Raw genomic sequence first — 25109 nt, 5'->3', positions numbered from 1 at the left:
TGTGAGGTGATATCTCATTGTAGTTTTAATTTGCATTTCCCTGATAATTAGCGATGTGGAGCATCTTTTCATGTGTGTGTTAGCCATCTGAATTTCTTCTTTGGAGAAGTGTCTGTTCATATACTCCACCCATTTTTTAAGAATGTTATTTGCTTGTTTGGATGTTGAGGCATGTGAGTTCTTTATATATTTTGGATGTTAACCCCTTGTCAGACATGTCATTTAGAAATATGTTTTTCCATACTGTAGAATGCCCTTTTGTTCTGCTGATGGTGTCCTTTGCTGCACAGAAGCTTTTTAGCGTGATGTAGTCCCATTTGTTCATTTTTTATTTTGTTTCCCTTGCCCAAGGAGATGCATTCAGGAAAAAGTTGCTCATATTTGTATTCAGGAGATTTTTGCCTATGTTTTCTTCTAAGAGTTTTATGGTTTCATGACTTAAATTCAGGTCTTTGGTCCATTTTCAGTTTACTTTTGTGTATGGAGTTAGACAATAATCCAGTTTCATTCTCTTACATGTAGTTGTCCAGTTTTGCCAACACCAGCTGTTGAAGAGGCTGTCATTTCCCCATTGTCTATCCATGGCTCCTTTATCATATATTAATTGACCATATATGCTTGGGTTTATATCTGGGATCTCTAGACTGTTCCATTGGTCTATGGGTCTATTCTTGTGCCAGTACCAAATTGTCTTGATTACTGTGGCTTTGTAGTAGAGCTTGAAGTTGAAGATCATAATCTCTCCAGCTTTATTCTTCCTTCTCAGGATTACTTTGGCTATTTGGGTTTTTTTGTGATTCCATATGAATTTTAAAAGTATTTGCTCCAGTTCATTGAAGAATGCTGCCAGTATTTTGATAGGGATTGTACTGAATCTATAGCTTGCTTTAGGGAGGATGGCCATTTTGACAATATTAATTCTTCCTCTCCATGAGCACAGGATATGTTTCCATTTATTGGTTTAATTTCTCTCTTCTTTAATTTCTCTTATGAGTGTCTTGTAGTTTTCGGGGTATAGGTCTTTCACTTCCTTGGTTAGGTTTATTCCTAAGTATTTTATTCTTTTTGATGCAATTGTGAATGGAATTGTTTTCCTGATTTCTCTTTCTGCTAGTTCATCAGTAGTGTATAGGAATGCAACAGATTTCTGTGTATTAATTTTGTATCCTGCAACTTTGCTGAATTCAGATATTAGATCTAGTAGTTTTGGAGTGGAGTCTTTAGGGTTTTTTATGTATAATATCAGGTCATCTGCAAACAGGGACAGTTTAATTTCTTACTTGCCAATCTGGGTGCCTTTTATTTCTTTGTGTTATCTGAATGCCATGGCAAGGACCTCCAGAACTATGTTGAAAAAAGTGGGGAGAGTGGGCATCCTTGTGTTGTTTCTGATCTTAAAGAAAAAGCTTTCAGCTTCTCACTGTTAAGTATAATGTTGGCTGTGGTTCATATATGGCCTTTATTATGTTGAGGTACTTGCCCTCTATACCCATTTTGTTGAGAGTTTTTATTATGAATGGATGTTGAATTTTATCAAATGCTTTTTTGGCATCTATGGAATGATCATGTGGTTTTTGTCCTTCTTTTTGTTGATGTGGTGGATGATGTTAATGGTTTTCAAATGCTGTACCATCCTTGCATCCCTGGAATAAGTCCTACTTGATCATGATGGATTTTTGAATTCAGTTTGCTAATATTTTGTGGAGTATTTTTGCATCTATGTTCATCAGGGATATTGGTCTGTAATTTTCTTTTTTTGTGGTGTCTTTGGCTGGTTTTGGTATTAGAATGATGCTGGCCTCATAGAATGAGTTTGGGAGTATTTCCTCCTCTTCAGCTTTTTGTAAAACTTTAAGGAGGATGGTATTAGGTCTTCAGTACATGTCTGATAAAATTCAGCAGTCAAACCATCCGGTCCAGGAGTTTTCTTCTTAGGTAGTTTTTTGATTACCAATTCAATTTCCTTGCTGGTAATTGGTCTATTCAGATTTTCTGTTTCTTCCTGGGTCAGCCTTGGAAGGTTGTATTTTTCTAGAAAGTTCTCCATTTCTTCTAGGTTATCCAGTTTGTTAGCATATAATTTTTCATAGTATTCTCTCATAATTCTTTGTATTTCTTTGGTGTCCATGGTGATTTTTCCTTTCTCATTTCTGATTCTGTTTATATGTGTAGACTTTCTTTTTTTCCTGATAAATTTGGCTAGGGGTTTATCGATTTTGTTTATTTTCTTGAAGAACCAGCTCTTGTTTTCATTCTTTCAATTGTTTTATTCTTCTCGATTTTATTTATTTCTACTGTAATCTTCATTATGTCCCTCTTTATGCTGACTTTGGGCCTCATTTGTTCCTCTTTTCCTAGTTTCATTAATTGTGAGTTTAGACTGTTCATTTGGGATCGTTCTTTCCTGAGGTAGGCCTGTATTGCAATATATTTCCCTCTTAGCATGGCCTGTGCTGCATCCCACAGATTTTGTGGTGTTGAATTATTGTTGTTATTTGTCTCCATATATTGCTTGATCTCTGTTTTATTTGCTCATTGATCCATTGATTATTTAGGAGCATGTTGTTAAGCCTCCATGTGTTTGTGGGCTTTTTGTTTTTTTGCATGATTTATTTCTAGTTTCATATCTTTGTGATCTGAGAAGCTGGTTGGTATAATTTCAATCTTTTTGAATTTACTGAGGTCCTTTTTGTGGCCTAGTAGAAGATCTGTTCTTGAAAATGTTCCATGTGCACTTGAGAAGAATGTGTATCCTGTTGCTTTTGGATGGAATGCTCTGTAGATGTCCGTTAGGTCCATCTGTTCTAATACATTGTTCAGTGCCTCTGTCTCTTTACTTATTTTCTGTCTGGTTGATCTGTCCTTTGGAGTAAGTGGTGTGTTGAAGTCTCCTAAAATGAATGCATTGCATTCTATTTCCCCCCTTTCATTCTGTTAGTATTTGTTTCACATCTGTAGGTGATCCTGTGTTGGGTGCATAGATATTTACAATAGTTATATCCTCTTGCTGCACTGACTCCTTTATCATTATGTAATCTCCTTCTTTGTCTCTTGTTACTTTCTTTGTTTTGAAGTCTATTTTGTCTGATACAAGTACTGCAACTCCTGTCTTTTTCTCCCTATTAGTTACATGAAATATCTTTTTCCATCTCTTTACTTTCAGTCTGTGTATATCTTTGGGTTTGAAGTGAGTCTCTTGTAGGCAGCATATAGATGGGTCTTGTTTTTTATCCATTCAGAGACTCTATGTCTTTTGATTGGTACAATCAGACCATTTACATTTAGGATGATTATCGATAGGTATGTACTTATTGCCATTGCAGGGTTTAGATTCATGGTTACCAAAGGTTCAATGGTAAATCCCTTACTATTCAACAGTCTAATTTAACTCACTTAGTGTGCTATTACAAACACAACCTAAAGGTTCTTTTTTTTCCCTCCTTTTTCTTCCTTTTCCATTCTTTATATACTAGGTATCATATTCTGTACTCTTTGTCTATCTCTTGATTGACTTTGGGGGAGATGATTTCCTTCCCTTGATTGGGGAAGTTTTCAGCAATTACCTCCTCAATGACACTTTCTATCCCTTTTTCTGTCTTCTTCTTCTTCTGGTACCCCTATAATGCAAATGTTGTTCCCTTTGGATTGGTCACACAGTTCTCTTAATATTCTTTCATTCTTAGAGATTCTTTTTTATCTCTGTGCCTCAGTTTCTTTGTATTCCTCTTCTCTAATTTCTATTCCATTAACCGTCTCTTCTGCTACATCTAATCTGTTTTTAAATCCCTCCATTGAATGGTGCATTTCAGATATGGAATTTCTTATTGAGTGAATCTCTGTCCTAAATTAGTCCCTGAGTTCTTAAATATTTTTCTTTACTTACATCAGCATGTTTATGATTTTTATTTTGAACTCTCTTTCAGGGAGATTGGTGAGTTCAGTTTCATTTGTCCCTTTTTCTGGGTTTTGTGAGATTTTGGTCTCATATTTCTATGTGGCACCCTCTAGTGCCCAAAAGTTTTAGTCTCTGGAGCTACTCAGCCCCTGGAGGGAGATCAGAAGTCGCAGAGGAGTGGTGCTGGTGGCTGGGGGGAGGAAAAAGCTGTTTCCTGTTTCCTGGCTGCAGTGCCTTTCTCCACTGTCAGACCAGTGGACCGAGTACACAGTTGCAAGCCTCTGTGCTTTGTGTCTGTTACTGTCATAGGCAGTTCCTCCTTCTGGCTGGCCTGACTCCAGGGCAGTGATTGCTGGTTTGCAAGCCAGTGCCAGCTGATTAGGAGGAAGGCGCTGTAGGCTGTGTATTACAGTGGGGGGCCTCTGACCTGGGTAGTCAGCCAGGGAGATGATAGCTCCTGAAGCTACTGAAAGTTCCCAACCTGCTGGGAAGAGCATGCCCAGACAACCTTGTCACCTATCCCTTCTGCTGCACAGTAAGCTCCATGAAACCTGGCTCCTTCAGCAGCCCTCTTGCTGCTAGGAAGCCTCTCAAGACTGCCTGCCTTTCCTTTGTCCCAGGGCAGCTGGATGCCCATCCCTGTCCTCCACAAACAGCTGGAATCTCAGTTTCTCTAAGTATTCTGCCTGTCTTAGCTTTCCAACCCCACTAATCTCCAGAGCACCATGCAATGTATGTTTGTGCTCCCAAAGCAGATCTCCAGGGCTGGGTGTTCAGCAGTCCTAGGCTTCCACCCCCTCCCTGCTTTGTTTCTCTTTCCCCTGCTGGTGAGCTGGGTGGGGGAAGGGCTTGGGTCCCACCAGATCAACGCTTTGGTACGTTACCCTGTTTCATGAGGTCTGCTCTGTTTTCGAGGTGTATGCAGTCTGGTGCAGCCTTCTTTCCTGTTGCTCTTTTAGGATTAGTTGTATTAACTATATTTTTGTTTTATATATGGTTTTGGGAGGAGTTCTCTGTCTCATCTCTCATGCCACCATCCTGAATCTCCTCCCCACTCACACATTTTGTAAAAAAGTTTTTATTACCTTATTAGGTCTCTAAGTTTATAGAAATAATACATGAGTACAGTAACAAGTTAATACATGGATGTCTAAGTTTTCTTCAAACCCCTTTCTTACACCTTTCTCTATGTTTATGTAAACACATACAGAAATGTGAATACACACACACACATACACACACAAAACTCTTTCTTCTCAGTCTCTTTTGCTGGTTTCTCTTCCACTACATATATATATATATACACACACACACACATTTATTTATTTATTTGTTTAGGTATCATTAATCTACAATTACATGAGGAGCATTATGTTTACTAGAGTCCCCCCATCACCAAGTCTCCCCCACAAACCCCATTACAGTCACTGTCCATCAGTGTAGTAAGATGCTGTAGAATCACTACTTGTCTTCTCTATGTTGCACAGCCCTCCCCATTTACCCCCCATTATACATGCTAATCATAATGCCCCCTTTCTTCCCCCTCCCTATCCCTCCCTTTCCACCCATTCTCCCCAGTCCCTTTCCCTTTGGTAACTGTTAGTCCATTCTTGGGTTCTGTGAGTCTACTGCTGTTTTGTTCCTTCAATTTTTGCTTTGTTCTTATACTCCACAGCTGAGTGAAAGCATTTGGTACTTGTCTTTCTCCACCTGGCTTATTTCACTGAGCATAATATCCTCTAGCTCCATCCATGTTGTTGCAAATGGTTCTCTTCTACTATTTTTTAAAGGATAGATAATTTTGTCCTCCGCTCTTTTCCTTTTCATTTCTATACTTCTAGGTGCCAAGAGTTTAAATATCTAACATCTTCCATTTCTTTATCTGAGGCTCTCACCTCTGAACTTAGATTTATATATTTAACTGCCTAGAAGATTTCTCCATTGGCATGCTGAGAGAGTCATTCAAATAGTTAGATTCTTCTCCAGGCACTTGGCAAGATGATATTTCCTACCCATTTGAGTTAGGTGTGGCATGCGGCTCACTTTGGATAATGAAAAGGCATGTATGGAAGTGATATGTCACATTCAGATAGGAGCATTCATAGCCACTATGTGACTCTCCACTCATGCATTTCCTCTGCAATGATGATCAGCAATAATCCTCTTGGCCTGACTCCTGAAGTAAGAGTTAATAGGGAGCACAGCCCCAGACAACTTGAGATGGGCATGCAGTGAGCAAGAAATCAGTCTTGAGCTCCCCACCAGGGCTTGTGAGTTGTCTGTTGTATCAGCATAACTTAACCTATCCTGACTAAACACTGTGGTGTACTAAGAACCCCAAATTAGCATGGTTGAAACACAGTGACCATATTGGTGTCTCCTTTCCCAATTTAACTCGTCTTTTTAAATGGCACTAACATGTACCTATTGTTCAAGACCAAATCTTTTTATTTTCTTTCAGTTTCCATATCTAGTCCATCAGTAAATCTTAAAGGATTGGCTGTACCAACAAAATATATGCTGAATCCAATTGCTTCTCATTATCTCAACTGCTATGACCCAAACCCAAGCTATCATCTCTCCTCCACTCAACACAGCAGCCTCCTGACTCTCCCTGCAAGCCCACTACCATTTTTGTCTAATTTATTATTGTCTTTTATTATTGATTTGTAAGAACTCTAAACTTTGGAAAAAATAAGATATTAACTCTTTGCCTGTCACATGTGTTATAAATGTTCTCTTTTTTAACTTCATCTTTTACAAACCCTGTTTATTCTTTAGAGTCAGATTAAGTCACTGGCTTTTATTGCTATTGGCCTTACTTAGTCTGTGCTTAGCATCACACGTAGAAAACAGATACCTAACACCACCAAGCATTTTGGTTCTTGCTCAAACTGGAGATGTCTGGTAGGGTGCCTAGCAAACACATAGTAAATATTGTTCAGTGGCCAAAGCTTTGAAACAAAAAGGAAGTTTTTTCCCCTGAAAGGGGAGCATTTCTTATTAGGGACTTTAATTCTGATCCCAGTCCTTTAGTTGTCCTCCTGCTTTTCAATTTTCAGGTTATACATTTTGTTACATAAATTAATTGATTCAAGACAAATGAATCAGATTTTAAGATTAAATCTTTTTAAAAACAGAATTCTTTTCATTAGCCCATATTATATGTTATTATCTTTAAACCTCAATTAGATTTTTAAAATTAAGGAAGATAAAGGGCCAGAAATAGGCCATGAAATGGCTCCCTGATTATCCTCAGATAAATGACATTATTTGTACATTACACATACCACAGTTATAATGGGTGATGTGCTGACAGGTACAAAGCTGGGATTTAAGGAAGAATGATTGGTCTAAGAAGATGGGGAGGCTGGGTATCACGGACTTGAGTATTTGAAACAAAAACACTATTGAAAGCCAGAGGCAATGAAGGAATGTGAGCACTCTGAGACTCATAACATAGTCCTTCAACAATATATAATTCAGTGAGAAAAATAACATATTTGCACAAGCAGAGTAAAAGGAAAGGAGCTGACAAAATCTGCATGTTCATTATCATTATCATAATAATAGTAATAATAGCAATAATAAAATAGGATTTCATAATTATGCCAAGTTTGTAGAGTCTCAGATGCTTAATTCCTACTATTTGTTATTTCTTTTGACTTTCCTGCAAAGTTGAATCCATTTATATTGTTTCTCCTTCTGAATATTGTTTTCATCATTTTATATTTGTTTCTTTTTCACCATTCTCCATATAAATATCTTCCTCATTTTCTTTTGTGTTTTGAAACCTCTTCTAAAAACTGCACAAAGGACAGTTACCAAGAAAAATGAGAAAATGGTACAGGAACAAACATTTTGATGTGTATCGTCTTAGCATTTCTATGTGCAAACACACATGTGCTTTTCATCCTCTATGAAGTTTTTAAAGCAAAAATGGGACTAAGTTATCTATAGTGTTTTTTTCAGTTAATTTATTATGAAAATTTCCCTTGTAATTGATATATATTTACGTCTTTGTTTTTTTAAATCTGCTTTGTAGCATTTCATTGATGTACCATGCTTTATCTAACCAGTTACCTATGATGCTCTTTTTGAACAAATGCCTTTGCACAGTTAATGAATTATTTGATAAAAATAAATTCTTGTAAGTAGAATTGCTTGGCCAAAAGGTTAGCCCATAACCGAGCTAATGTACATCACCAAACTGGCCACCGTCCATGAAGGACGTGTGCATATTCTGCCGCATGCTGTACACAGGAATCACAGCATCTGTATTACTACATATCATCGTTTCACATTGCTCATAACCTGAAAGCTCAAAATTGATGTTTGGCTGGCTGTTTTAATTTATAATTCTTGGTTGCTAGTACAATTGAACCTTTTTATTGAACTTTATTAATTAATTTTTTGGTCTAAATTAAATGTCTATTGATTTGGCTGGCTTTCTTTTTCTTGATAGGCAGGTTTTTGTTCTGTTTGTTTTAAATGAATTGAATATAAATTCTCTTTTGAGTATTTTTAATCCTTTGTCATACATGCTGCAAATATTTTACTAATATGTCATTTGCCTTTTAACTATTTACTCTCTTTTGTCCAATGCAAAGCTTTACATTTGTATGTAATTTAAGTTTTCCTATTTTTCTTTCACAATTTTCTAATTCATTAATTTTCACTTTAATCATTTATTTCTTTCTTCAGATATTTAGGTTGCTCCCTTTCCAATCTTATTTTTTTTTATTAAAAATAATAATTACACTTCAAAGTTATTAATTTTTCTGTTATAGCACTGGCTATAAATCATGAGTTTCCTGTATCATGTTCTCATTGCTATTATATTCCAAATAAGCTGCAAACTAAGTGTTGATCTCTATTTGGATCCATTGTGAAGTGTATTTTCTCATTCCTAACTAGGTAAGTTTTTACCTTTTAAGTTTGCTCTGTATCTCTAGTTTTCAGTAGCATATTAGATATCCCATATTTATATATATTTACTATATACACATCCATATCTTTTGAATCAACCTTATTTCTTTTAACAATCACATCATTTTTCCTTTTTTTTTTTTATCCATTTGATATCCCCAGGAAAAGAAGAAGGATTCTAAACTCCTACAACGACCGTGTTTCTGTATGATTTCACTATACAGTAAGAGAAGCACATTAAGATAAATTAACAGAAGAAATGTCTACTTTTTGATAAAAATGCTTCTGTAAAGTCTTTAATTTCAAAATGGAACTTATCACAATGTAATTTCAAAAATCATACTTGATAATCTGTTTTCAAAACAGAGGTATAAAGAACTTCTTTTATTCTACTTACTGTTAAGCCAATTCCATTAAAACAGTATCACAGAGCCTTACAAAAAGATGTCTAAAAATATCTGAGAGAAAATATGTCAAAAACTATGGTATAAGACATAATTATTCTCACTATTTCTCATTAACATTATTTCTCATAACTAGAGTGAAGTCACTATTTTTTGGAGACAACAGAGAAATAAAATACACAAATAAGCCCCAAGTACCCTTCAGAAGTCCCTTTTCTATCATCCACTGTGAGCTTTTTGAGAGGCACATCAATTCTTGCTTTCCCATTGAGTCTGTGGCAAGATTAATAAATTTGGGGACATAATACAGATTCCAATCAAATTCTCAAAGTTTTCTGACTCCAGTTGAACTGTCCTTTCCTCCAACTGATTATGATTAAAGGCTTGAAAACTAAGCTTTAAGCAATACTCTTTTAAGAATGGCTTGCCAAAAAACCCCAAAGGTTTACTAGTGTTACAATGATTGAGACAGAATTCATTGCTTTAAGCCCATGGAACTAAAATAGCACTTTGAGGCCAGGGAGTTTTAATCCTTTTTAAAAAACTTGATGATATTCTTGTATTCTTATGCATAAATGAAGTGAACGAGATGGGCTCTCCTTAAATCCCAGGGAAATACATTTGCTAAACTTCTCTAAGAAAATCATGGAAAGCATGTACATTCTTGAAAAAAAATTAGCCTAATGGAGCTGACTACCTAAACTGCTTAGAATGTTCTTTCACTTGTACATTTAAATATTAGAGAGGAAATGTACATTATGGTACTACAAGTATCTACCAAGTACTACCACTCATCTAATAAGATTATAAGACACATCAGCAACAAGACGTCATCAGGTTTGAGGGTGAGTTCTCAGTGCCTATCTCCACATATGACCAAAGACAGGAATTGAGGAGGTGAAGGTCTAGCATAAGAGGTAAGACAAATTAACATGGACTTTGACATCTGTGCTTTTCAGGGTGATATATTTTGGTGACATTGGATCTGGCACATTGTTTTCTTCTTTGCAAATTACTGCTAGAATCCAACATCAGCACTCTTGGTAATAACTAGTTTTCTTACTAACAGAGGCTGACAATGTCTACCTGTCTTGCTGAAAGCATTGGGAAATCACTAGACAAAGTATTTTTTTAATATTGTAAAGACAGGTGCTTTAATCTGATTTTCCTTCCTTTTTTTCTTAAATATCAAAGTCACCTAATATGTATAAAATTATTGCATTTAACCTTACTAGAACTTAATAAAGACAAACACTTTCAAATTCTTTTTTAGCATGCTTATCCTTTTAAATGTTTCCTCTCTCTATTCAGGGCAGGCATCTTCATCCTTCTGCTGGGGGAAATATAAGATTAATTTAGAAAGACTGAAGTCATACCATTTGCAACAATATGGATGGAGCTGAAGGTATTATGCTCAGTGAAATAAGCTAGGCAGAAAAAGACAAGTACCAAATGATTTCCCTCATTTGTGGAGCATAATAACAAAGCAAAACTGAAAGAACACAACAGCAGCAGACACAGACTCCAAGAAGGGACAAGTGGTTACCAAAGGGGAGGGGTGGAGAAGGTGGGTGGGGAGGGAGGGAGAAAGGGATTGAGAGGTATTATGATTAGCACACATGGCATGGGGGTGGGTCACGGGGTAGACAGTGTAGCACAGAGAAAGAAGGCAAGTAGTGACTCTGTGGTATCTTACTACACTGATGGTCAATGACTTCAATGGGGCATGGGAAGGGGACTTGATAATATGGGTGAATGTAGTAACCACAATGTTTTTCATGTGAAACCTTCATAAGAGTGTATATCAATGATACCTTAATAAAAATTCATTTAAAAAAGTAATAAAATAAATAAAAGACTGAAGCCAGGTAAAGTGATCATGGATTTCTCTTTCTAAGGTGAAAAGAGGGAAGAAGTTAAATGTAGCTTCCCCCATAAAATTTTTTGAAGCATTTACCTTACTTAGGTTTTAGGTTTGATGATATCTCTGAATCAACAACATTAAGAAATTTGAGAGCTTGTGTTACAGAATTTTATTTCTTCCATTTTAAGTTTTTCTCTACCTTTTATTTGCCTCATTTAGTGTCAAAGATATTTAACCAAATTTAAAGTCTTTAATAAAGAAGTAAAGCTAGAAGTCTGTTAAATTTCTGGAAATGCCTTTCAAGAGAGGGGATCAAATTAAAGAAAATCAAGTGTCTTCTCTCTAGGACAAAACATGGAGATTACTTTTTATCTAAAGGCCTCAATTCTGAAAATGACATTCTGATTTACATTTGTACTCAATAAACAAACAAACTAAAAAAAGAAAAAAACCTCTCTGTTACTATATATATTTATTTCCATTCCCAAAACTGACTTGGGAAGTCGTAGATTCTGGTCTTCCCTGTGAAGACACTGAGTTGAAAACCATGGTCCAGAGAAACCCTTCCAAGGAAGAACAGACTCTACCCTAAGCAGTTTAGGGTATCACTATGCCAACAGAAAAACATTTTCAAAGGGAAAAATAAATAATGAGCCTGGAAGGAAAATTTTTCCTGAGCAACTGTGATCTCTTCACAAAAGGGAAATCTGCTTTTTAAGGAGAAATAACAAAATGCATAGATTGCTCAAAGAGGAATGTGAATCTTGGTGTTTTGTATCATCATGCATTCATAACATAAATCTAAGTATGTACCTATTGTAGTTTTCTTGGAGTTGAGAGGATTAGTTCTGAAACTCGAAGCATAATCTAAGGAAGGATGAAGCAGGCCAATTTATCTGTCACTGCAAAAACAAATAGTAGGGTTGTTCCATATACCTGAGCATATATATGTGTGGATGTGGATGTGTGTGTATGCACTACATTTAATGTATATGGGAAGATGAATTCATTCATCCTCATGTAAAGAAACAAGAATTGAGGAGGTTTCATTCTCTTTAACGTCTGGTTAGTATCATAAATAAGAAAATGCCATTCATTAAATAAACAATTGGCCATTGTGAGTCTAAAATGAGTCACCTTTTACAGCTGGCTCAAGTATATGGCAGGCAAAAAGTTAGGTATGTTGCCTTAGGGACAACTCAGAACAAGCATTCCAGCATGAGAAGGAAAAAAGAACCTCATATTCTCCTTTTGAAGACTCCAGATCTATACTCTGGAGACAGCAGTTTGTATTCCAGTGTTTTCCATTTATACTGAAATTCTAAGCTAAAGGAAAATAGCATGCAGATGTACTGTCTGTGATCTGCAGAGGCTCTTTCATGCCAGAGTCCATAGTCAGTAGAATGATCACATTTTAAAAGTATTAGCATTATTATTTTTTTTTTACAAACTATAACTTATTCATAAACAAAGTTAACTTATAACATAAACAAAGTTAAGGCCTGAGGGCAATAAATATCAGCACCTCCCAAGCAGCCACTCATTATTTAAAAATCAAAACAGTAAGCACTTGCATCTTCGGCATTCTGCAAATGACATTCTAACTAACTGCACCTCAAGGTCCCTACAGCATTGTACCAAGCTTTCACAGCACAGATGGTGGCCCCAGGTGCCTGGAGACCCTGGCGGGTCTTCTGCATCACCCTAGAAGTACCATAATGAGCATTAACTCAGAATTTTTTAGTTTTATTGCTGATTGCATTATAATTATTTGAAAATAAGCAAACTCAATTAAACTGAACAGTTTATTATCCCGAAGAACTTGACCTAGCAAGACACAACAAGCGGATAGCCCCTGCTATACCGAAGTGTTTTCTTTGGGAGTCTTACAAATGCCTTTAACTCATCAGTTGATCACTGACTGGTCAAAGAGGCAAATCATAAATGCTTCTCGAGTGGCCTATGGGTTGTACCTCCCTAGCACGTCAGCAGCTGGTTCCCTGATCTACAGTATGCACAGACTTGCTATTAGCGCACTTGCGATTAGCTCGGGGTACTTAGCAAGCAAACTACAAAGACTCACTGCAGCGGAACTGACCAGGATCAGACACACTTACTATTCAAGGACTGAAATAGAGTATATGGTATAAGAACCAAAATAGGGTGTTTCATATTTTGTCCAGATGTTTTTCCAATAGTAGTAGTATTAGTTAGAAATATCATCCTTCACTTTGTGTAGGAAATCTTTATTTAATTTTACAAGTTATCTGCTGTTTTTAAAAGTGAACTATTAGTGGCCTGAGTTACCACTTTTCTCCTTCACCAATGCCTATCTTGTACTTTCCTTGCATTATTTTTAACTTTATTAAATGTTATTACCTGGGCCATAAGTAGTTACATCAAGATATAAATTTTTATAGTCACTCTTTTCCAATATCAACCATCTATGTCAACTTACTCCACAACAGCACATTCCTTCAAATTAAACTGCGAGATTTCTCACATTTGTTTTGCATTCTATATGTACAGCTTATGAACGGCAATTTTGATGAATTCCAGCTGGTTTAAATATGCAGGCAGACCTTTATACAACAGATTCTTTTCAATTCTTATTGTATTCAAGGAGACCCATTTTAAGTGGGCCACCTGATGGGATGAAACACTGATAATTCTCCACAGAAAAAATGAAAAACAAATCACCCTGTTAAACTTAAGACCATCTTCCTATGTTACGATCATATAACTAATATAAGTGAACAGTTCTAATCTTGTGGAAAAGTTGAATTAAAATGTAAACAAGCTGACAACCCTATGAACAAAATAGCTCATTTATCTATTTCAACAACATTAAAGTAATTTCCACCATTTGTGTATGTTGCCTAGTTTTACGAATCTGTCATACACATTTCAGTCTCCTCCTCCACTCCCCACGTCCTCCTGCTTCCATCCAGCCGGAATACATCAAGGGCGCAGAAGCCAAGTCAAATGTTGGCCCCACCCTCCTCCATCCACTTTAAGGCACCTTCAAAACCAGAGCACTGATCTGGCTCAGTTTCGCCAACAAAGCCAGCCATCCTGCTATTTAAGGCTCCAGTTTGGGGTTTTTATAACTGCACATTAACATGAGAGCTTTGATTTTGGGTCAAAAGCTTCAGCTGCACTGAGTTTTATCAGATTGTGGTTCCCTTTCTGCAGAAGAGTTCTCATTATTAAATCTTCATAATCTTTGCTCTTGGTGTTGATCTCCTTCCTTACAATATCGACTTCTCTGAGGTGCCTGATAACTAACCCCAAAGAATATAGTGTTTCCCTTCCAGAGGGTCAAAACAGAGCAGCCATTAAGGTATTCCAAAGGTGCATTTGCCGCGACGTGTGCACACCCCGTGTCATTTGTGCATGGTCATAGGCAGCAGTCATTTCAGCGTGCACAGAAGCACTCTTGCCAACACACATGCAGGACGGGAGTGGGAGCTGGAGAGAAAGGGGCTGCACGAGGACAAAGAACTTACTTTGCTGTTCCCCTGTGCATGCAGCCGCAAGGAAGAAAACAAAAAAGGAATATGTTAAACATACATTCATTTTAAAATGATGAGGTTTTTTTTGCTAGAGCAAAATCAAAACAAATAATTTGAACTATTCACTGACATCCTATACAGACACATACGGCACTTAGAATTCACGGACAAGTCAAAGAACCTACTTATATTAAATGAAATCACATATTCATAACAGCAGAAAATTATGACAGAGATTTCCCCTTCTTTCTACTTGGAATACTGGAGTGTGGGAACCTGACCAAAGAACCTCGGTTTGAATTGGTAATAAGTGAACCGTTAGCATGAAAGGCAAAGTATTTAGCATGTCCCCTTGCTCCTTCCTGACAGCCCCTCCTCTAAGATGCCAAGCAGTGGAAAATTTCATCAGCCAATGCATTTTTAAACAAACACTGCATCCTTGGTTTCAAAAAAAGGTGGAAAAAAAAGGAAAATAGAGCAGAGGAAAGGAGTGGGTGGTTCTGGGGAGACGGGGTAAGTAGACCAAGTTACGACCTCCATCTGCACCATTCCTTCATTTTGTAAATTATGAGTTTTGTCTTGGGTTGGCATGGGAAGTGAAAACTGTATAGTGGGGATGCGGCCAAAATAAACACCGGGCCACGTTCAAGAAAATGGGTCTGGAAAGGTTAGTCACAAAATATAGTCATTTCTAAAAGGGACACTCTGGATGGAGACACAGAGAGCAGCCAGAGACAGGCGGCGGGCAAATGGCTCTCCTGTTTCAAACTGGAACTACACGAGTATGATTTATATCAAACAATTTAACTCACATATGGCTTAAAAAAATAACATGGTGATTCATTACTCCCAGGGCAGCCTGAGTCCTCGCAAGGTCAGATCCTGCGGGGGAGACGTGATGGGATATGGGCAGGGAACAGACCTGAACTCTTCTAACAAGGGGCCCAGACGGAATTCCTCCGTGAGACGGAGTTGAAGAGAGCTGTTTGTAAAGTGTGCGCATCTGTGCAGAAGGCTGAGCAGAGGGTGGGGGAACAGGTTGGGCTGGAGATCTGGCATTTAGTTTTAAAAGAGGATGTGGAGGGGAAAATCAGACATATGAAATTTTCTGGATAGTTGTAGTCAATGATTGCCGGAGAGCTTGTTTTATTGGAAACACTGACAGCTGGTGACTCTGGGGAAATGTCTAGTCCAAGTGCCATCATAGCCATCAGATTTAATAAAAACACGAATTTAAAAACACTGATAAAATAATATAGAGAAGCCTCTGGCATTGTGAGTTGCCATGATATATCCGTTAACAGCACTGGCTTATGTGAGACATAAATAACAGTACAGAAATGAATGAAGGGGGAAAAAAAGTCTTTTGTAAAGAATACCACAACTGTTCAGTGAGGCAATAAAGATCCCCACGGGGAATTTTATCAAGAGTAAAATACTATTTCAGAGAACAAGGGGACCCTGGTTCTCCAGAAAGTGCAATATTGCTGAAAATACCTCAAACAGATGGAGTTTATTGTATCCACAGCACTGCAGCTTTTGATCCACCAAATCAGTGGCAGGAGTTTCTGCACATTAGGGAGTGACTGGCTTTCCTGCCCGAGGGCAGACGTCCTGCTGCAGCGGCAACAGTGATGTCACAGAGGAGGGGCCTTACTCCTTGAGGAGGAGAAACTGCAAGTAGAGGACGTGGTGTGGCTTTGCCATGTCTGGTTTCCCTCGCCTGTTTCCCCACTGTCTGCTCTGAGAGAGGCCTACGAGTCCTGAATGGAGAACAGTACATGCTTTACAATTCCCTCCCCTATTCTGGGTGGCAGCGGTGTAGGTTCAGACCCTGAGAGCACCTCCACTGAAGAAAACCTGAACTGCTCAGAAGTGGGCCCGCGGCTGCCCTCAACTCTGTGGGAAGCATGGCTGCAGACGCTAAGAACAAAGTGGCCTGCAGAGGGCCAAGCCCAGGCACCGTCAGTTCTGTATTATTAGATGGCTGAATAAACGCACAGGTGTGGTCTTCACTTCTTAACAAATGTTTATATGGATGTGGGGCCGTTCCTTTTCTCCTCCTAGACTGATACAGAGGCCCTCTCCCCTCATTGTTATTTGCCACAGAGGAAAGTTCTGTTTTAGAATCTATCCAAGAGGAATTTCTGAAGTCCCCAAAAGACTTCATTGTAGGATGGTTTCAACCTCCAAGACAGTCCTGAAAGTTTTCACTGTGACTGGGAAAGTCCTGAATTCCGAGGTATGGGGAAGTTTCAGGGTGTTTCACTTTTTGCATTTTACTTCTCTTGAGAAATCATATACTCTAAGGGGTACCATCTATCTATACAGGCAATCAATCTATTACCTGTATAAATTTGTGGTGTTTGACTTAACAGATATGCAAAACTGAACTTTTACCAAACTTATTTCCAGGGCATGCACTGATCTGTGAGCTGCTTTTTTCAGACAATCAGCAGGCCAGCATCTGCAGGCAGGCATGTGAATCCTCTCTGTCCCTGACAGCCTCTCTGGCTCACTCCTGCTGACTAACAGACACTCCGAGGCCAGCCTGACCACAGGACAGCGTAACCTCAAGACACCCCTAAGCAATTTACCAGCCAACAGTTGAGGAAATTCTCCCTCAGAAGCCCAAATCCCACTGACAGTTTCCACAGAAAAGGGAACTACAGCTATGTGGATACCTTAATGGCTTTCAATATTAAAAATAATAAAGGCTATATGGTATTGAACACATCAGTCTTTATTTTATCTAAAAAAAAATTACTCAGAGGAAAATGTTATTTTGAGTTTAATGAGGAATAAACAACTGGAGAGTTAAGCCAGTTCCCTGAGCCATACAAGTAGTAAATACAAGAGTTGGGATTCAAATGTGAGTGGATTTGATTTAAAGTCTGCCTCATTTCACTGTACATTCAAAGGAAAAGTTTATATATATGTGTCAGTAAACCTTTTAAACATTCTTTAATTGTAGCCTTTTTATCTGTCTCAATTAAAAAAAAACAATTCCATTAGGAACATCTTTACTTTGCAACACTCATTTAATAATATAAAATCTTACAGTGGTTATCTTTCAATTTAATGGCCAAAGGAAATAGAAATAAAAGAAATACAATTCTGCTAAACTGAAATTCAGATTTAAATGTATTTTTAAACTACTGTGGCTGCTCTCAGAAAGATCAAGTGACTGGTAGAATACTAAATTTGAGGGTCAGAGAGGATATATGTAAGTTCACGGAGTAAAACAGTGTGGTACCGTGAGAAACTGAATCCAGGACTCCTCATTTCCTTTTCAGGGCACTCACTACCCTGTTCAGGTAAATCTGTATTTTGTTTCAGATCTAGAAATGCTAAGGGGATAAAGGTAATTAGAAAATGCATGTAGTTGGGAGTTGCATTTTATACAGATAACCACTGTAGTTTTTAACACATTGTAATTATTTATTTGCATTTCTCTCCTTCACTAGACTTGGAACTCATACAAAGAAAGTAAACATTGCATCTTTTCTTATCTTTGAATTTCCAGAGCCCACCATAACAGTGATAGATGAAGGGAAGGAAGGAAGTGGGGAAAGGAGGGGAAAGCAGGAAAGAAAAAAAAAAAAATATATATATATATATATAGAAAACTCTAAGAGAAATGACCTAAGAGACAGAAGAAACGGGGTAGCAAAACATTATGATCTGAATGACATGAAAACATCCCATCATGTGGACATGATTTAAAAAAACCTGATGGGGACAAAGAGCATATAAAAAATGTGCAACCTTACTGGGAAAAATTTGCCCAAAACATCATTTCACTCAAATTTGGGTGATGCCTTTTTATCTAACTGAAGCCAAACTTACACAATTTTATAAAATGATCTAAGCAGAATGTTTTTTCAGTCAAAAAGACAGGTATTCTGTATAGAAGCAGAGGTTCTTGCACCTAGACTCCTGTCTATGTATGACATATAAATGTTTCTTTATTAGGGTAGAAACTAACTGATTTGCTGTTGACTCAATAGTTTATTGATACAAAAACAAAATGACACATGAGAAATCCTAAAAATTTACTTAGAGAGAGACATATGTTATTAGGTTAACCTCCCTCCTTCATCAAATCTTTCTAAACTGGGAATAACTGCATCTAAAAGTACCCCCCCAGCCCCTGTCTATGAGTGTTCACCAAATGGAATGTTTATACCAGCACTCTACTTAAGATTGTTTTCAGTAGTTAGCTGCCATTTAAACATGTGAAAGTCAGGCAATCATGTCATATAACCTGTATAAGTACATGATACTTAAGAAATGCAAATATTGTTTAGGAATAAAACTGAGAAAAGCAATGTTCAAGGCACACTGCCAAGTTTAATTTCCTGTCATGTCTTTGGCATGTAGTAAAAAACTCCTTTGTCTTGATCTTCTAAGCAACTATACTAAAAGTATGTTTATAAATAAATAAAAATGATGTGAAAAGAGTCAAAACAGATTATGTAGGACAACTCTAGATCTGCCTAAAATTGAGCATTGTGATAAAAAATAGCAAATATTTCATTGAGCATCTTCTTTGTGTAGACCTACGGATATGTGAAAATCTAAAGTTATAATAAAGATAGTTCACTGAGGGATGGGTAATTTTGTTTTTCTAAGACAGCTTTCCCTCACAAGAGATGCATTGCATAATTTCTTTAAGTAACACAGCTGTCTACTGCATTTAAAATAATCGTAATTGATAAAATCATGACTTAAGAAACATTTTCACAAACATTACAGTTATATGTAAGAAGATACATACACACACACACACACATGCTGATATTATACCCAAGCATACTTGGAAGATAGAAAATAGCACAAAATATTTGCAAACTCATTGGGCTATATTATAATATCCAGTGTTATAGTCCTCCTTTATTTGTTAAAAAAACTAGTCTGTGATGAAAACTATAATCATCATCACCATCACAAATAAAAATAGAGGGTTTACTTTTGCCCACACTGTTCGGTGCTGTTTCCCTGAATTGTCTCATTCAATCCCGCCAACCATGCTATAGGTAGGGTCTCTTGTTATCTCCATCTCAGAAATGGGAATCTTGAAACATAAAAAGAACAGGTAACCTCCCCAAGTCTCACAGCTTGTACAGGAGCATCCAGAATTTCAATCTAGGTCATTTGACACCATGCCTGCGCTTGAATGCACATGCTCTACTGTTTCTCATAACACCCAGCCATAACCATGCTTTACAAATGTAAATATTATGTCACTAACTGGCTCAAACCCTCTAATGACTTGCCATGTCACTTAGAATAAAACTCAAATGCTCACTGCCTTTTGCAAGGCCTGCCTAACCTGCCTCTGGCCCCTCTCGTCTTGGAAACTATCAGCACCTTTGTCCTCCCTCATTGTGCTCCTGAGACACTGACTTTTTTTTTGCTCTTCTAAGACACTGAGCTGGGTTTGTACTTGCTAGTCCTCTGCCATGGACAATCTCAGACTTTCATGTCACTTACTTCCTCTCTTCCTTCAGGAGCCTACTCAAATCACGGGGCCTTCCCTGATCACCTTTTCTAAGATAAATCTTGCCTGTGCATCACTCTCACTGCCTATCTATTTAGCTTAACTTTATTTTCTTACAGAACTTATCATCCTCTTAAATCATATCACATGATTACACAGTCATTCATTCACTTAAGGTCTGTATTTTGGGGGATAGGGAGATAAGACCTTATTTTCACCTCTGTATCACTGATGCCTAAAATGTGTCTGGCAAAAAGCATGTGCCCAGGAGTCTCTAGGGACTGAATCAATAAAAATTAAGTATATGTGCATTTTTAATTTAGAATGTTCATGAAACTAAACATACTATCATCAATGGATAGGGAAAAGTAATAAGTAATGATTAGACTTATTAACAAAAGTAGAAGTGGTACTCTTGTTTTTTAAATGGTTTCTCACATGTGGTCTTTAGAGTGGTATATATCTATGCAAATATGTATGTACACAACTGATTAAAAACTGTACAACAATTATGAAAGTCCATCTACAGATACCTCTATACCTGAGTATCAGCAGGGAAGAGTCTGATTTCACCTCGTTTAGAGGGCACAAAGTATGTTGTGGAGTTCATCGTTTTAGGTAGTAACCACACAAGTGCTGGTGGGGATGGGGTTAAGAGGTCTGTGTGTAAGGTAAAATTAGCAATGAGAAGAACATTTTAGCACAAGCCCTCAATCCTTTATGCCTAGAACTGTTAAATTCCAATGTAACCTCAGGGAAGTGTTCAGGTCTGACATCCCCACAGAGATGCTCCAATTGTCTCCCATTGCACCCATATTTCAGACTTTCTCTTAAGAAGACTTTATGCTTATTTCAGGCCTAGAAATGAACAAATCTATTTAAAGCCAAGTAAGTACCACAAGGATCAAGTTGGACTAAATCCCCAAGGCTCAGTCTTAGAACTTTAAGTTTGGGGGAAAACATCTTGAGGGGAGCATCAAGTAAGCAATGAGAGTTGCTCATCTGCAGAGCCTGTTTAGTGGTGTGTATATGCTGGGCAGGACTTCTGAAGTTTAAATCTAGGCTAGTCTGTGTTATATTACATTTTCCAAGGAACACAAATGGAAGGTCTGCTTGTTAATTTGAATGAGAGAACTGTCTCCAAGACACTCAAAGTATATTAATAAAGATAACTGGTAATCACAATATAATTTCTTTGTTCAACCAAGTTTGAATACAGATATAATTTTGGATACAGGTAGTACCAACATAACGGCAGAGTAGGGCTTTTTCCTTAACAAATATAATAGTAAACTTCTTAAAATAGAAATCTAATAGAAAAGAAATATAAGCAAAGCATCAGTTAAAAGTATGCCAAATTAAGTTGAAAGAGAAGAAGTTTTTCCAGCATATAGTATGTAGAAGCATGTTTCCTTAACCATGATTAATAAGCAAAAAATAAGAGAGAGATGTAACTTACTAAAGATTTATCAGGATAAACCCCAGCTCTTAACAGAGATGCTTTCCAGCTGTCCACATCCTCCTGGGAATCACATGCCAGCTCAAGGAAGCGATAGTCTTTGTACACATTCCTAGAGTAAAAGAAAGTCATGCTCTTAGTTTTGAACCAAACTAAAAATGATTTTCTATCACTGCAGACAATGATGATGTAAACGACAATCCAAATGGATAGTTCTCTACAGTCATTGGGGAAAACAAAAACATTTCACTGTATTTAAAATAAGTAAATTCCTATTTGTTAATATTTATTATTTTTTTAAAAAACATCACATTAAATAACTCAGAGTCATTTGTACTGCTCTGCAGTAAGATGTGAAGGAAATACAAATGTTCTCAATTTGACACACTGGGACTGGGAGCTGTTCTGAGGGGAACAGCTTTGCTATTGCCTAGCAATTAGATCACCTTTCTGGAACTACAGTACAAGTCTAACTGGCTCATAAAACTTCAAAATGCATGGCAATAATCATACAAACCAAAAATATTATGCTAGAATCAAACAGAAATGCTCATCACTATTGTGAAAAGGAAAGATCAATAATGACTATTTAACAGAGTGAAATGACTATAAATGCTTATTTATAACTGAGACAAGGTATAATTTGATATTGCTTTTCTTAATAATAAAATAATACATAAGGTATAATAATGCTCATTTTGAAAAATTTGTAAACTAGGTAAAAATAAAACATGGTAACAATCAACTGTTTTTCACTATTTCTTTATATTCTTTGGTTCTATGAATTTTTCACACAGTTGACATTCACATATTTTCTCTCTATACAGACCAATTTTGTGTTCTTTTTCACTTACTATTATATCCTTGTCATTCCTACCACTGTATCTTTGGAAACATCAAATATAATGGCATAATATACATTAATGTAAGTGTATAAGTTACTTAACCTCCTCCTAATATTCAGTGATTTCCCCTTTTTTGCAACCACAAATAATGCTTAAATGAACATTTTTATCTGTAAGACTCTGTCACATTTACTATTATTATTTTCTGAGGATGGATTCCTATAAACAGAGTGACAGGGTCAAAGTTATGATGACTTTTTAAAACACTGATATACATTCCCAATCACCTTTCCAGAAAAAATAATCTAATTTACACATATAACAGCAGTTCATACAATTAACAATCTTTTCCTTTTCTTATTCTCTCTCAAGGTGTTCTTATTCATGTCTAAGAGCCCCAATTTACACCTAAACTCAGATGGCTCACATATTTATATCTAATGTCCAATCCTGCCCCAATTTCATATTGCCCACTGACTTCTCCACCCTAAGAATCTCAGAGGAACCTTGACATGAATGACTGAATTGATTTCCTCACTCTTCCTGCTCCAGGATCCCTGACCTTCATTTACTTCCTCAAGTGTTCCATGCCTACCTCCAAGGTATTTAGATATGCAGCTCTCTTTCCTTCCCTTACGGCACAGTTAGTTTCTACTCTTCTTGGGATCTCAACCCAGTCACAGCTTCCTCAGACATCACTTCCCCACAGGTCAGCTCCTCTTTCATACATTTTTCGTATTTCTATTTGCCTTTCTTTTATAACACTAGTCACAGTTGTGACTACAGAACTGTGCATGTGGTTTTTTTCCCTCCCTTTCTTTCTTATTTATTTCTTTATTTTGATAATGTCTATCTTCCCAACTAGCCCATAAGCAGCATTAGGACAGGGAGTGTATTTTTATGCTCATCATTATATTCCCAGGGGATTCTGGGAAGATGATGGCTTAACCGTGCTCTGCTTTCTCTCTATTTCCAGCTTTGGCCAAACACATCCTCGTTTCTTCAGTCAAGCAGACATTAGGGTTGGTATTCAGGCAGAGAGTGTGAGCTAGTTAGCTGCAGTGCTTTCTTGCTCTGGGTTGAATAAGAGCTTTGGGACCACACCAGGAGAACTCTAAGGCAAGAACTAGCCTGCAGAAGCCCCTTTGGAGAGCTGTCCTTCAATGATCACAGGACCCTTGAGTCAGAGTGATCTACTGGCCCTAAGGAAGTGTGGAGGGGCTGGAAACTTGCCTATTACCAGCCCATGATGACTTGGAGGTCTGCCTTCTCACTCTCACGGAGCAGTCTACTTGAAGTCCCCAGAAGCTGGACCTGTACTGCAATCAACAAAGGAAAATAAGAGGACACCTGAGGAGGCCTAACAGCCAGAGAGGGAAAGAGTAGAGAAAGCAATCAGAACAGTCTACCAACAAAGGACAGCTACTGGGGTAAACAGAATAATAATGATTTGAAGAGCTTTAAGTACAGCATTAAGAAAGAGTTCCTGAAACTAAAAAATAAGATTGAGTAGATAAGACAGAAGAGCTGATAAATATTGAGCCTAGAATTAGTAGATTTCAAGATCCAGTGGGAGAAATAGAAAAATACAGAGAATTTCTGAAAGTGTGGAAGAAAGACCTAGCACATCTAACCTATAAGTAATAGAAGTTCAAGAAAAAGAAAAGGAAGAAAAAATGATTACAAAAGAAGAACTACTTTTTAAAAATAAACTTATTCTGAATTTTAGAAAGATCCAAATATGTACATTGAAAGAGCAATTTCAGGTGGAATTGAGAACAGATTCCACTTAGGCATACATTAAAACGATTCTTGAGCTTGAGGATAAAGAAAACATTTTAAAGTCTTTTGTAAAGAAACAGCAAGTTGCTTACACAGGAAAAACAATTAGACTGGCACTGGACTGAACATTCAAAAGGTTGAGGGCAGTGAAATCACATTCATGGACTCTTTAAGAGTCTTAACAAGGCAGGACTCTGAAGAGGACTGCAGACTGAGAGTCCTCAGAGCCAGCCAGGATATCACCACCACCTACCAACCTGAGGGGGATCCTATGGCAGTTTAGGTTACACCACCAACAACTAACCTGCAGAGTGTTCAAGGTGAGGAAAGACTAAGATGAGAGGAAACAGTGGTAAGCAATAAAACTTGCGATATCCATAGAGTCAAATCAAAGTAAGTAATGGTAGACCATCTAAGAATGTGCAATGTAAGGGCTAACTGAGGACTAAAGTAGAAGAGGCACACTGTAACACAGATTCGAACAGTCTAAAAGTTGGGGATAATGGGAATGCAAAGGGATCCCACAGGTTGATAGTGTTGGGAAAAGGGGGAGAAGAAGGAATCTTATGGGAGGAACATTTGATAATTTGCCTCAAGGAATAATAGGGCTATGTGGTAAGGATGAATGTAAACGTTAATGAAGTAAAAAGCACAGAACTCCCAAATGTAAAAAGAAAAAAAAGGGTAATCAATAGCCTTTATATAAAATCAACAAAAATAAGGAAAAAAGAAAAAATAGAAAAAGAAGAAACAACACAATAAAATAAGAAACTTCAATAAGATGACAGGAATTAATCAAATATATTAATTATGAAATTAATGAAAATGGGCTGAGTTCTCTCAACTAATCAATTAATTTAGGTTTAAAAAAGCAAAACTCAGTTACATATTATTTGTAAAAAAAAGGGAATAG

The 25109-nt window shown here is 37.2% G+C and overlaps 1 protein-coding gene across 4 annotated transcripts in view; it reads right to left on the bottom strand.

Annotated features, from left to right (window-relative positions):
• Nucleotides 1-25109, bottom strand: part of DNM3 (dynamin 3) — a 546077-nt gene that overhangs the window by 84804 nt on the left and 436164 nt on the right. For all 4 annotated transcript variants that reach the window (XM_073216760.1, XM_073216763.1, XM_073216762.1 and 1 more), the window contains one exon: nt 21570-21681. In XM_073216760.1, coding sequence (XP_073072861.1) covers nt 21570-21681 — 112 coding nt within the window. The remainder of the gene's footprint in view (nt 1-21569; nt 21682-25109) is intronic.

Source organism: Manis javanica, chromosome 11 (genome assembly GCF_040802235.1).
Source record: "Manis javanica isolate MJ-LG chromosome 11, MJ_LKY, whole genome shotgun sequence".
NCBI lineage: Eukaryota > Metazoa > Chordata > Mammalia > Pholidota > Manidae > Manis > Manis javanica.
Note: the sequence above shows the minus strand (reverse complement) of the source record. Positions and strands in the feature narration are given on the sequence as shown.